Source organism: Bidens hawaiensis, unplaced genomic scaffold (assembly GCF_021521415.1).
Source record: "Bidens hawaiensis isolate Kalapana, Puna unplaced genomic scaffold, B.hawaiensis_p1.1 tig00012472_1, whole genome shotgun sequence".
Lineage (NCBI taxonomy): Eukaryota > Viridiplantae > Streptophyta > Magnoliopsida > Asterales > Asteraceae > Bidens > Bidens hawaiensis.
In genome coordinates this window covers 535,653-550,288 of record NW_027492020.1, presented here as the reverse complement: position 1 = coordinate 550,288, position 14,636 = coordinate 535,653, and the positions used below count along the sequence as shown (strand labels likewise).

General features: G+C 36.0%; 2 protein-coding genes across 3 annotated transcripts; one reads left to right on the top strand and one right to left on the bottom strand.

Annotated features, from left to right (window-relative positions):
• Window positions 1-485: 485 nt before the first annotated feature.
• Window positions 486-3,672, top strand: LOC143541166 (putative glutamate carboxypeptidase AMP1). The gene is made up of 10 exons (XM_077034058.1): window positions 486-1,569; window positions 1,709-1,951; window positions 2,030-2,182; window positions 2,252-2,323; window positions 2,405-2,492; window positions 2,577-2,660; window positions 2,745-2,833; window positions 2,914-3,027; window positions 3,114-3,248; window positions 3,324-3,672. Exons 1-10 carry the CDS (start codon window positions 532-534, stop codon window positions 3,480-3,482), a joined length of 2,175 nt encoding a protein of 724 aa, XP_076890173.1. The 5' UTR covers window positions 486-531; the 3' UTR covers window positions 3,483-3,672.
• Window positions 3,673-4,650: 978 nt separating this feature from the next.
• LOC143541165 (ubiquitin C-terminal hydrolase 12-like) lies at window positions 4,651-13,639 on the bottom strand. 2 transcript variants are annotated; one of them, XM_077034057.1, is made up of 32 exons: window positions 13,409-13,639; window positions 13,072-13,189; window positions 12,484-12,616; window positions 12,222-12,379; window positions 11,046-11,311; window positions 10,753-10,971; window positions 10,529-10,637; window positions 9,721-9,836; window positions 9,542-9,640; window positions 9,325-9,434; window positions 8,585-8,659; window positions 8,422-8,500; window positions 8,190-8,336; window positions 8,003-8,083; window positions 7,785-7,904; window positions 7,584-7,706; window positions 7,403-7,480; window positions 7,230-7,318; window positions 7,045-7,153; window positions 6,888-6,956; window positions 6,694-6,798; window positions 6,555-6,610; window positions 6,286-6,463; window positions 6,089-6,190; window positions 5,895-5,966; window positions 5,744-5,809; window positions 5,609-5,674; window positions 5,443-5,529; window positions 5,237-5,353; window positions 5,081-5,155; window positions 4,913-4,999; window positions 4,651-4,834 (listed from the first exon to the last, which is right to left on the bottom strand). In XM_077034057.1, exons 1-32 carry the CDS (start codon window positions 13,436-13,438, stop codon window positions 4,793-4,795), a joined length of 3,381 nt encoding a protein of 1,126 aa, XP_076890172.1. In that variant the 5' UTR covers window positions 13,439-13,639; the 3' UTR covers window positions 4,651-4,792. The 2 variants fall into 2 exon arrangements, 1 of the variants encoding a protein (XP_076890172.1); XR_013136714.1 differs by lacking the exons at window positions 4,651-4,834; window positions 4,913-4,999 and having other exon boundaries at window positions 5,083-5,155; window positions 5,605-5,674; window positions 13,409-13,638.
• Between the last annotated feature and the right edge of the window lie 997 nt (window positions 13,640-14,636).

Here is a 14,636-nt window from a genome sequence, read left to right as displayed (position 1 = left end):
AGGAGACAAAAGACAAACCTAGACTAGAGTGTTTAACATTATCTTTGTCAACAGACCACCAATTCATTGTTTGCTACATTTATTACTAACAATACAATTTGGAGTAGAGGTAGGCAAATAAACCGATTAACCGAACCGACCTAAAAAATCAAACCGAAACCGAACCGGCTTGAAACCGATTATGTAGAAACCAGTTTAGAACCGATTGAAACCGTATGTTCAGAACCCGCTTGTAGTTTTTTCATCAAAACCGGTTAACCGAATCGAAATCGACCAAAACCGAAAAAAAACAATCAAAACCTTAACCGATTAACCGAATCAAAATCGACTAAAATCAAACAAAAACCAGTCATAACCTGAACTGAAACCGATCAAACCCGAAGAAGTAAAGTAAATTTCATTTGAGTGGGACCCACAAGAAGACACATCACCCCGACAAGAAAACTTTGACATACTCAATGCTTTCTCAAACCACTTCACACCACCACCATCGCCGCCGCCGCCACCGCCGTTGACAAATCCACCGTTCTAATGGCCCAATCCTTCCACACATCTCTCCCAAAATCCACCACCATTTTCACCACCTCAACATCCCCTGCATGCACTCTCATCTTCATCTTCACCTTCACCCTCTGCATTATCTCCATCTACACCCTCCACCACCACCACTCACCACCACCACCACCACCTCTCAACCACCACCCACCATTCACTTCCACTTTCCTTAACTCCGCTTCCAACTACACCATCTCCACCTACCTCCGTCACCTCACCCTCCACCCCCACCTCGCCGGCACTCCACCCTCCACCACCACCGCCGCTTACGTCACCTCCCTATTCAATTCCCTCAATATCCAAACCCATGTCACAAACTATTCAGTCTTATTATCTTACCCTGTCTTCTCATCCCTCACCGCCCACTTTAACGACAGCCGAGGAGGTAAAGGAGGTACTGATCCCCGTACCGATATCTCCTCTACCTCCTCGGCTGCCGTTACACTTACAGAGCCCGGGTTCGGGTATACCCTACACGGCAACCCGAACCCGGGCTCTGAAGTGGTGAAGCCTTACCACGCTTACTCCCCATCGGGTACAGCGTACGGTAAGGCTGTGTACGTTAACCACGGCCGGGAGGAAGACTACGTTGCGTTGGCCGCGGCCGGGGTTAACATACACGGGTGTGTGGCGGTGGTGAGGAGAGGCGGAGGGATGTCGAGGAATGCGGTGGCGGTGAAGGCGGGGGAGAAAGGGGTGGTGGCGATGGTTATGTATACGGGCGGGACGGGTGTCGGGGTGGAACGCGGGACGGTTTTGGACGGGGTTGGGGATCCGTTGACGCCCGGGTGGGCGAGTGGGAATGGAGATGAGGAGAGGTTGAGGGTGGAAGATAGTGAGGTTTCGGGTAGGTTTCCGGGTGTGCCGTCGTTGCCGGTGTCGGAGGAGACGGCGGGGTGGATTCTCGGGTCGCTTGGTGGGCCCCGGGTGGGCCGGTTGTGGAAGGATGGTGATGTATTGAGGAAGTTTGATAGGGTTGGACCTGGACCAACTTATTTGAATTTTACATATCAGGTTTGATTATTATTTGGACCACTTAATTATAACAGTACTTGTTTGTTCCTTATATATCTAGTGTTGTATGAACATATTACTTACCCAATTTAGGATATAAAACATGTGATTAATGTGATTAAATGTTTGGTAAATTTAGGGGGAGAATAAAGTTGCAACAATACAAAACGTGTTCGGTGTGATAAAGGGGTCGGAAGAGTCTGACCGGTTCGTGGTGCTCGGTAACCATAGGGACGCGTGGACTTATGGAGCCGTTGACCCGAATAGTGGGACCGCTGCTCTTATTGACATTGCGCGTAGATACTCGTTAATGATGCGAATGGGGTGGATTCCTAAACGAACGATTTATCTATGCAGTTGGGATGCGGAGGAGTTTGGGATGGTAGGTAATATTCCGTCGTAGAAAACGTAAAAGAAAGTGGTTTTTAGTTGAACGATGTTAATGATTTTGTGGTTTCAGATTGGATCTACTGAATGGGTTGAGCAAAATCTTTTAAATTTGGGGTCGAAAGCTGTGGCGTATATTAATGTGGATTGTGCGGTCCAAGGGCCGGGATTTTTCGCTGCTGCAACGCCTCAATTAGATGACATTTTAGTCGAGGTTACTAAGAAGGTACACAAAGTGTCTTTTATGTTTCGAGGATGACATTTGATACAAATTTTTTATTAAAATTTTTTTCAGGTTGCCGATCCTGATTTCTCAGGTTTAACACTTTTTGATAAGTGGATAGCAAATGCCGAAGGCCCTCCTTTGGTATGCTTAATGCAACATTGTTTTGCGCTTTCACAAAGTCAAACGTTGACTTTAAATAATATAATGAGATTCTTTGTGTAGATTGAGAGGCTTAGTGACGTTTTCTCCGACTATTCTTCGTTTTTGCATCACGCTGGTGTTCCTTCGGTTGATCTTTACTATGGGAAAGGTATGTCTCTGACAAGGGGTAAATTGGTAATTCTACTTTGAATAATGCGAAAACAATCAACTCGTGTAACATAATATATTTCAGATTTCCCGGTTTACCACACGGCTTTTGACTCGTATGACTGGATGGTTAAACACGGTGACCCGCTCTTCCATCGTCACGTTGCTGGTTAGCTTTTTATACTTGTTAAAAAGTCGTAAACTTGTTATCTTGATATGACTAAAGTGATATTATTATAATTTGTCATCTTAGTTGCTGGTGTATGGGGACTGCTTGCACTTCACTTAACCGATGATCCTATCTTACCGTTCAACTATCTTCCGTATGCAGCTCAATTGCAGGTACTATAAATATTAATATTAATCTTTCACTCGGTAAAATTAAAATGTTACTTATTTTGTTATCTTAAACAATTTTGCAGAACCATACAAAGTCATTATACAAATTAATAAAAGAGGACGTATCGTTGCATCCTATAACATCTGCCATTGAAGAACTCGAAGACGCAGCTAAACAAGTTAACGATGAAATCAAGGTATTTCTTTTATTTTCTTTCCAACTTGTTTAATTTATTAATTTGACTTTTAAGTTGACCGAAAGGCGTCTAATTCATTTTTATAGATAATGAAAGAGGAAGAAGCCAAAGGTCATGTTTCGGTATTGAAAAGACGCATGTTGAATGATCGGTTGATGTTTGCTGAACGAGGCTTTTTGGATTCAGACGGAATTCAAGGAAGACAATGGTTCAAGCATCTCGTAAGTGATCTATCTTTCCACACACGAAAGTTTAATATTGTTAAGCAAAATGTCTAAATTACCCTTGTGGTGTAGGTATATGGACCGGCTAATGAGGGTAAGCTTGGGTTTTTCCCGGGAGTTGCGGATGCTATTTACGAGTTAAAGAGTCAGGCAGTGATCCAACATGAAATATGGAGGGTTAGTAGGGCCATACAAAGGGCTGCAAGTGCTTTAAAAGGTGAACTAACCTGATTATATATGTATGTATAATGGGTGGTTGGAGTAGTTGTATATAGATGTGTCTAACATGGATTTAGGTGTTCTATATATCATCCCAAGTCTTGATCATGTATTGGGAATGCTATCTTGCCACGTGTTTTGAGTAATCGTTTGCGACGAAGATAGAAATATTCCAAGTTGTGTTTTTTACCATTGTTTGAGAAATGGTTTGTGACAAACGCGCGCTCATACTAGTGCAATGATTTTTACTAAATGTCATACGGGCGGCTGATGTTTAGGTATACTCAGTATCAGTGTGCACGTGTTCAAAGAACTAAACTTGTATTGCATAATCACAACCATAGTTATTAAATGCGATAGGCGCACTTAAGGCGAGCATGCCTCCCTCGGACGCTAGGCGTAAAAAAAGCGTGGCCTGAGAGAAAAAAACGCACTTAAATAAAAAAAATTCACAAACAAAATTTGTAATGGCAAATAACACTTTATTCCAATATCAAGCATAATCCTCAACCATAGTTTCTAAACGCATGAAAATCTAAAATAACCAAATTGTTCATACTCAAGCAAAAATAGAAATTATAAAGTAATAAATATAAAAAACGATTGTACTGTTCGTCAGTTAAAAAAAAACAAACCAAAAAACCATTAACTAACAAAACTATATATTACTAACCTGATAATTGAAAACAAAAATTAAAAAATATATATGCATTGCTAACCTCTTTCCTTCTAGTAGGCTCTGCAATTCTTGCTATGTGATAAGAATAACCAAAATGCCGTTCATTATAAAGAGAGAGAGATTTAGAGTTAATTATGTTAATCCCATAAATTTTAGGTGAGTTGTACAAAGAATTAATCAAATAAAATCAAGGTAAATAAAAATAATAAAAAAATATATACACTTGCCGACTTTCTCCTACAATTTCGACTTTAAGTTCACAAAATCACTATTACTGCGCCTCACCCTAAAATATCGCCTAGGCAATGCGTTTTTAATAACTATGATCACAACTCAATACCCTTTTTTTTGTTACTACCATCTATTTTATTGTGAAACCAATGTCATTTTCTTGTGATTAATCAAAAAATAAATCAAAAAGGAATGACTAATTTAAACACCAACTTTATAACAATAACTGCTGCTGCTTGTTCCCATTCAACGAAATCTTTCTATGTACTGTTTACTTCTTCTAACTTACACATTAGATAACCAACCACACTTCTCTATCAACACTAAACCCATCCCCGGTCAACATAAAATGTTCGGACAAACAAAAAACATTGTCGCATCGATTATCAAATGCTTTACACTCACTGCTGTTCTAGTTGTATATTTTCACCGGCTTCTCATACGTGTGACGGTTCTGCACATTTAAAAAAATAAACTTCAAAACCGCATTAAACGGCAACATCTTTGCGTTTCACAAAAACCTAACTTGTACCTGATTAGCTGTAAAGGATCTTTTAGGAGTGGTGTCCGAATGTTCCAATCCAAGATATTGCTCCCACGCACCATACACGTCCCTTCTCTACAAACCGAATTCAAACAGGCGTCAAAACAGATAAATGATATGCAATGAACAAAAGAAAGAACAAATGTATTCAACTACCTGAAAACGGTTAGATACAACATCTGAATCTTGTAGATAGTCGGGACGTCCCAAAGATAAAAATGCAAACTTCCACTGATAAATAATAAATACAAGCATAAACGATTCAGATGTGAACATGGCATTAAAAGTGATTTCAAAAATGAAAATAAATACCTTAGAAAACTCCTCGTCTGGAACTTGTAACTTCTTTTGAATTCGGACTTTAACGTCTGCTAAAGTTTCGTTTTCATGAATTATCAGAAAGAACGGCTCCCCAAAGTTCTGAACTTGCTGTAAATAAAATTAAAAAAAAAAACTATAAATTCACAGTAAACACTCCAAGCTGTAAGTATTAAGATAGAAAACTGCTCATGATGTACCATCTGGTTCTGTGCAGCCTCTTTAGTAAAATGATAAACATGAATTAAACGATCCTGCGGCCCAAGGTTCTTCTCCTCCTCTGGAATCTAAGAAAAAAATATAAAAAATGTTATTTTTTTAAATTGAAAAATGGTTTAAAAAAACTATTTTATGAAGTGAACCTACTTCTTCAGCACGCAATGTCCAGTATTGATCATTTATATTCTCAATCTTCTCAGTAAGCGGAAAGATCTGCAGAAAACAAAAAGCCATTCTACTAAAAACTGAAACCGAGCATAGATAAACAAAACATTATGTTACCTTGTAAATCTTATGGTAAAACACTTCAAGAAGTCTAAGTTCAGCATCTGGATGAGATAATGTGACCTGTTTAAAAATACAATCGTGCGAATCATCAATGCCAACATAATAAGCAAGTTCGGTGTCGTTAAAAACTTAAAATCCAAAGTACCTTTGACTTTATTTCATTAAGAACATCTCCAACAGTGCTCTGTTTAGGCAACCTTATATTGTGTATTACAGGCTGCAAATTAACAAACTTAAGAAATTAGAATCCAATCAATATTATCACAAAAAAAAAAAATTATCACCAAAAAAAAAAAATCAATATTTTTGTCACAAAAGAGATTCCGATTCTGAACATACCTCTTCCTTGTTTGCATGGTGAAACGCAACTTTCAAAGTTTTCAAACATTGTAATTCAGGCAGAGGGATGTCCAACACTTCATAATATAGAATATCAGAAACCTGAACCCGAGAAGAAAAGAAAAGGATTAATATTTTAGATTTTCATCAATACAAAAATAAATACATGATTTAAACGAAGTTACAAGTACAGAAACCTGGTTGTAGTGAACCAGCATATCTAACAGGTGTTCTGCAACGCGGTACTTGATGGGGTGAGGTTTGGGTTGTTGAGAATAACAGTTGTGCGGGGTGAGTCTAATTTTTGACGGGTCATCCAGATTAAGATATTGAGCAACTCTCTCCACTACATCATCGTATGTATGCAACTTTGACCTGCCGATTTTGGTCAACATTAACAAAAACATTTTCATATAGCGATTACAAGGTTTATGAGTTTATACACAAGTAAAAAAGCCCAACTCACAGTTCGAGACAGAAGTCATCTTCCTTGGGTCTATCCAGAGACCGAAAATGAACTATCTGCAAATGACATGAGATTTCAAGATCGTTTGTTGCTTACTCGAGATACTTCATATATACAAAATTGGTGAAACATAACTCACCTGACGGTTTTTCACATACTCTAGAAATGAAGGGACGTCAGGGTATCGGTATTTGTCATCAGCTTTAGGAAGTTTCTGGAAGCAAATAACGTCCCCGTCTTCGATCTAAAAAAGAATATTTTTTTTCAGATGTAAACGCCACTTCAAATGTAGAAAAAGTAAACTTTTAAATGAAAAAAAGTTGAGACTGGTACCTGGCTAGTTCTAAATGAGGCTCTTTTGTCGAGGCGTTCACACATGACACATGGTTCAAATTTGATTTCCTAACAAGTTACACAGAGTTAGAAACAGAAAACCAATAGTGTAGGTTAACACAATATTGTACCATATAAATAATATGACAAAATATACCTCATAGAGTTCAATTTCTTCGTCTGGACTAAATCCAGCTCTCTCGTTTAGTTTTAATATAATTTCACTTGGTTTACCAGAACTCTTCACAAAGAATCTACCAACGTATCTAGATAAAGAATAAAGACATATAAAGTTATGTAAGCTCTGAAAAATAAAAAAATAGAATTTTTTTTTGAAAATACCTGAGTTCTTCCTTCTCGGGATCATAAAGTTTGAAGAAGAGAAGTATATCATCTTTGCTTTTGTCAGGTGGTGGAATAGGATGCAAATCCTGAAAAAGTAGAAAACTTTAGTAAAACTACAAGATATAAAAAACATAAAAGGCAGTAGAAGAAAAATAAGAAAACAATGTTACCGGTCCAGTCTCGATCTCCAAGAATAATTTGAGTTCAGCATTGTGATTCTTACTAGAAACTTCCCTCAATTGCCCAACCTGCGGTCCAAATAACAGGATCATAAAGATTGATCTCATATCTTCAGATAAAAAAAAACAATAATACTTACAAAAGATATCAACAATTAAATTAAAATTATACCGACTGGGATTCCTCCAGAGCTGTTAAAGGCTGATTGGGACGGTATGTGTGGTTCTGCCTCTTTGCCCATATCCAGAACCGTTGAAATTGAACAGGCACACCAAATTCTCTAGCAACTTCTTCCTACACACCATAAATAATACATTAATATACTCGTGTGTTAAGTTTTCAACACCTGAAAGTATATTAATAACATATTACCTTGAATTGGTTAAATGGCGTTTGTTTTTGTATACGAAAGCTATGAACTTTGTCATGGTCAACAAGATCAAAATATATATCCTTTCCTATCTGTTCTAAAAGGTTTGCATCACGAGCAACCTAGACATGTTAAGTAACGAATAATGATGTTAGTAAAATGAGTTTCTTGTAAAAAGAAAAAAGATCTATTCAGAAATTTAAGATGATATATCTACCACCTTAATAATAGTATAAAGATGAGCCTGTGCTTTATATCTTCTCTTGTTTTCCTTCTCTTCTTGTTCTTTCTTCAACCTTATCTGATAAAGAAATGATTATAACTACAAGCTCAAGCTTTGGACTTTATGTGCCAAAAAGCAGTAAAAAAAGGTTCAGAATTGATTAAAAATTAAGTGTTTACTTTACCCTAAGATGTTCTGCAATGTCCTTCTCATCAACGTCACAAATGATCTTATCTTTATCGCTTTCCCGTATGTAGACAAGCATGTAGGCATTTGAGTATTTTGTAAATTTAAACAGAGCGTTATTGTAGCCAGGATTTGTTTGGGGTAGCTGTTGAGATTAGGACAAGATAAAACTGAAGTCAAAGAAAAAGAAATGCATGGATTTACTAAAAGAATAAAAAGGAAAGTGTTACCTCTTCCTCACCACCATACTGCTCTTCTAACGCCCTCTTCGTATCTTCTTTTGTAACTCTTTCATCATCAAACTTGAACCTAATTGCCATGATCATAACATTGATGAGAGCTATAAATATATATATAAAGAATAAACAGCACTGCAATATATATCAAGCTCACCACTGGTCTGACAGAGTTGGCCTGATAAATGCATAATAATGTCCACCATGCACACCGCCACTATGAACCAATACACTGTCAAAAAGCAAAGTGTAAATAAAAAGAACGCGCTAACACAATAATGATAGAGCTAATAATATTAAGTTAAAATCTTTTAGAAGATCTACCAATTTGCAGTGAGTTGATTGTGAACCAATGTAATAGGGGTGTGCGCGGTGAGATTTTGGTTAAAACCGAACCAAAAACCAAAACTTCGGTTTTTGGAGTATTTGAAACCGTTCGGTTTTGGTTTTTTTGGTTTTCATTTTGGTTTCGGTTTGGTTTTCGGTTTTTTCGGTTTTTGCCATTTGATCTTGAAAATTTTAGATAAAAAAGAAAGTTTTCAAAAGATAATTACTTTAGGTATAAAAAATTTTGCTAATTGTAAAATAATAGACTATTAAACATTTTACCAAAAATATTTGAGTTACATTTTTATTAAAATCTTATACATTACTTATTATAAAATATAAAAAAACAAAAATTTAGGTATTCGGTTCGGTTTTTTCGGTTTTTATTATATGCAAAACCAAAACCAAAACGAACCGTTAGTTTGGTCTTTACAAAAACATAAAACCAAACCGTTGGTTGTTGTTTCGGTTCGGTTTTTTCGGTTTGGATCTTTCGGTTTTTTTGGTTCCAGATTGGATTTTTTGGTTTCTTGAACACCCCTACAATGTAACTACGAACACGAATAATACCTGTGAAGTGTATAGAGATTCCGGACACTCTTATCGGCATCAGGAGATAAATATTTGCCATTCTCTCTGTCAAGGTCAAGCTCTAGTGGAAATTCATACCGATCATTTATCTGCATAACGAATCAAGCCAGGTTAATAAAAATTGATAATTTAGGAGGTAAGAACATAAATAAGCTAAAGGCGATCCAAAATATGGAAAAAGTTATTCAAGACCTACCTTTACCATTGTATCCCTTGTGAAATCATATTCGAAACGTTTTAGCTGGAGTTGAAGAACAGGTGGGAAATCAATAAACAGCACACCCTTCTTAGCATCCTGAACCGAAACAAACTATTTACTTCACCAGTACCCAAAATAATAAATGGAGGAATATAATTAACCAATATTGATTTAACCTGTAACCCATGTGCTTCAGCATGGTACTTATTGTCACCCTCAAGTCGTTCCACTTCAACATATTTGTCAAAAGAAGCATAAACATCCCGACAGCCTTTCACATCAAGTTGAAGATCTGATATAAAGATAATAACATTATTAACATAATCATTGGTTAATTACCAACCAACACACTCAAGCTACTTCACACATCTACCTATACTAATAAAAGAAAATAATTCTGGACACATGGCATTCTGAGGTTAATTCTCACTATTAAATTCCCGCCCAAATCACTTCTATTCTATTGATGGAAAAGAAATAAAAAATCACGGTTCTAATAATAGTATTGATTATAAATTCAACATACCGTATTAATTGGTCAATCTCCATTGATTGAATTATTAATCCCAAAAATTATATTGTAACAAACTTAATATAAAAAAATATTAATATAATAATTATGTGTCAAAAAGTATTTTCTTTAAAATTAAAATGTATATAAAAGAGTTTATGTTTAGAGAATACAATAACATTCAATTTTTGAGACATCTTTGTATTGAAAAAAACTATAATAATTTTTTTAAATTTCTTTTTTACAAATATTCAGTCCTAAAAATCATAGACAAATTTTTCATTACCCATTCTCGATTTAAAATTCAAATACATTTGATGATATAAAGCGACTATATTTATAATACATTTTTTTACATAATATAAAGAGACTTACTTATCGTTTTTTTTAATTTGTATTAAATTATTCATTGTAATTTATACATTAACTTATCCCGTGTAATACACGGGTTTTCTAAAACTGGTATATAATACCATAAAATGATTCTTTTCTTGTTGATTTGAAATCCACATTGATGCACTCGATGTAGTTCATATGGTGTCCTTCAAATAACTTCTGTATTGTCCCTTCCACAACCGTCCCCTGAGCCATCAATAATTAAAAGTCAGAAAAACACACATGAACAAAAAAGTCTGAGGCTTATTTAAAAATAATAATAATAATTTAAAAAAAAAATTAATTTTTTGTTTTTTGTCACCTTCATCTTGTCTTCAAGCTTCTCACACAAAACCCTATTAAGTTCTTGCACATCATGCTGCATGAACGAGTCATACGTGTCCCATCCAAAAGATTTTGTCAGTTCTTTTGTGGCAACACTGGTTTCATTGTACTGGAGCTTATAGAATAAGCTCTGAAGAGCTAAAGGAATACTTCCTGAAGGCATATCATTTTCTGTTGTTGGCATATGGTAGACAGCCTGATATTAACAGTTAAAATAAGAGAACTAACAGTTATGATACAAGTCATGATAACAGAAATGAAAAGTTATACCTTTCTAAAGTAAGGGATGTGATACAAGGTTTGAAGAAGAGAGTTCATGTAACACGTTGCTCCTTGGTTCTTAAGACCAACATAACCGGTTTCCTTCTTTGAGTCGTATGACCAATAGTCGATCACTTTTCTTACAGCCACATCAGCTTCGATAATGCATGTGTCGTTTACGAGATACCCTCTACTCGGGTCATATAAATCACTAAGAGCCATGAAAGATGTGAACCCCCAGTCACTCTCCCTTGCATGGAACTGGTGCTGTGTGTCTGAAAATTACATTGATAACAGTATTAAGTGATAAATGTTTACAACAAAACACATAGCCAAAAAAAATGTTGCAATGCTTCAAGTCTGCATACCATAGACACTCTATAAGACAGCAGACAATAGATAGAGAGGTGAACTAAAAGTATCTTGAATTCTACTTTGTGGGCTCTATAGGCACTCTAAAAGACGGCAGAAACTAGTTTGAGAAGCGGATTGATAAAGCAACAATATATCAATTTTTTTTACAATGCGAGTGTTGATCCAGGTAACACTCCATCATGCTTCCATACAAATAAGACTTAGAAATTAGTTCTTTGACCTTTGTAAATTAGAAAGTTGCAGCTTGTAAGCTACTTCCTGCTTGTACCTTATGATATAATGTTTGTAACTTTGCATGATCACACTAAAAAAATCTTGGTTTTAAAAGAGGTAAGGTGCTCAAAGTCCTGGAAACCGAGGCGGAAGAGCTAGCCTCACTTACAAGAACCACTTGATATTCATAAAAGTTTATAAATTAAAGAAAGAAAACACTTTCCATCATCTTTAGAAATGGGTCAACTATCAAGAATGTCAAGAGAGAACATAACAATATCTTATTCTCTCACTCCAATATAAACAGTTAAACACTATACGTCAAAGCAAATTCCATTGGAATAAAGAATAAGTTAAGTCATTACAAATTTAGTGGAGTCCTTAATTTACCATATTAATATATAGTATAATATCAATAAATAGAATGCAAGCTCTAAATAAAAAAAAATGTGAACATTAACATTTTTTCTTTATTAATACATAGATACTAGTCAACCTATCGTTCCTCATATAGGAGAGTGTTTTAAATCATTAATGCAGAAAACTAGAAGCACAACTATGAATTGCCACGAATAACAACACATGCATAAAACATACCTTTCTTTACAGTGAACTTGCTGTGAATTTGATTAACAACAGCCAGGCTGAACTGAGCATATCTACTCCAACCATATGGCAATGTCGAGGAATCAGCTACATCTAAGTACATGGACAAATGGTCCACATTGTTTCCCTTTGGAAATATAAGCACCCGCCTGACAAAGAGTCCACATTGTTTCTTTCCCGTTAAAAACCAATCATATAACAGACATGCATAAACAAAACAAAACCAAAACCACATAACACAACTGCTCGTTACCATTTATGACCACCGACTACAAAGACATCAGAATAGAGCTTTTTGTTAGTCTGACGCGAGAAATTCTCTATAGTCCATGTAAACCTAGATGCCTGAGGCTCCTCAGTTGCTTGATTCTCTGCTGTGCTAACAACTAACGGATCCAAAATTATAAAATCAAAAGTTAATATAACAATAAAACAGGGGTGCGAATGAAACCGAAAAAATCGATCCGAAACTAAAAAAACTGAAAAAACCGAACCGAAACAAAAACCGACAGTTTGGTTTAAGTATTTTTAAAAACCGAACCAAACGCATAGATGTCACTTTTTACTTTTATGTTAAGTAATTTATAAGAATTTAATAAATACGTAACTCATATACTTTAGCCCAAATGTATACTAATCAATTGCGTATTAACTAACAAAACAATTTAGGCAAAAATTCATTATTTTGTATCAAAATTTTTCTCGGCCCAAAATTCTCAATTCTCCAAACTTCAAAACCCGAAGTTTCATTTTTGTTCGGTTTAACCCCAAAACCAACCCGAACCATACTCGTAACACCTCAAAATCCAAATTACAAAACATATTCACAAAAAAAAAAGACCTTCCATAGGCTGAGGAGCTTCAACGGGCGGAGTACCATCGAACGCAACCGGACCTTGCACCGGTAAAGACCCGTCCAGCATCTCGGTGTTCGGCACGAGCATCTCCTCATCTTCCTGCTGTTTAATCAATCAAATCAAATCAAATTAAATCAACACAAATTCAATTCAACAAAAACCCTAATCCAGAATCCAATAAAGACCCAAACTTTATAACCCAATTGGCAATTGAGATCGATTAAGACCGAGTAAAATCAATAATAAGCAAAACCCAGTACGATTAAAGATATAGAAATGATTTGGGTTTGTTTAAATGTGAGATTTGTGACGAGACGTTACATCTAGTGGCTGTGGAGTGATGAGAGTCATGGTGGCCGTTGGATCAATGGTGGGTTTGTGGATTCAGAAATGAAATGAATTGAACTGATTATTATTATGATGATGATGACAATGGCGACTGATACGTACGTACGCCCTAGAAGAGATGAATTGGGTGTGTTGAAGGAGTAAGGGTAGGTTTGGTATTTTTGGAAATATGTGGGGGTAGTTTGGTAATTTCACAGGGGAAGAGAGCGATGTCCAAATTCAAGGTATTGACTATTGACCGTTGACGGACGTCTGCATATTTGGATGTTAGATGTTAGTTTAGTTGATTAAGGACGGTAAGAAGTACCGTGGGTGTCGTCATTCGACCTCCTAACGAAATTAGATGCGTTGACAAGTTGCCCTGATGAACGGTGTCGATTTCTTCTTTGTCGACGCTTAAATCACGACCATCTTATTTTTATGGCGGGGTGGGATGTGTTGAGGTGTCAGTGTTGCTGGCTGATGGGTCGGTGGTAGGCTTCAGTGGTGTTAACCGGAAGGGAATTGAGTTGGTACCGTATGTTATAGTTGTTTGGTTTAGTTATGGTATAGTAGAGTTGGTGGAAACAAGATTTAGGTTGGACAACACGATTTTTGATATAAATAACTTGGTTGTATCCATTGTACATGTATTGGCAAGATACAACTCAAACCAACACGTAGACATTGGAATGACATAAAACACAGTATATTTATGGGACACAATACTTAGGTTCTTTATACCATAAAAATAAAAAGTCTCAACATACATGAATGTTCATGTTGGATATCTATCGGATCCATATAAAAACACGCTCTCATGCATGTTATATCTTCACATATGGGGGCACGACGGGTTTATTGGAGGTCAACAAAGCAAATTCTAACAACAACATAAGCAAAATGTGTTGAACTAAAAGCATTATATAATACTTGTCAAGAATGTGTTTGGTTAAGATGAAAGATAAGTCATATACTCATATACAACAAGCATGCAGTTTAGCACATATCAAGAAGGAATGCAAATTGCATAGCTTAGATAAGAGAAAGCTACATCAAAGGTGACAGAATAAAGCACATACTGTCAAAGTTTTTCTTCATATGACCTGCAGAAAAAAATGAAGCAGAAATTAATGTTTTCCAAATAAAGTTAAGTAAAAATCTGGCTGATCTATTCACAGAGTTTCTACCGAAAAAAGGTTTTAAGTTTTTATTCTAAATA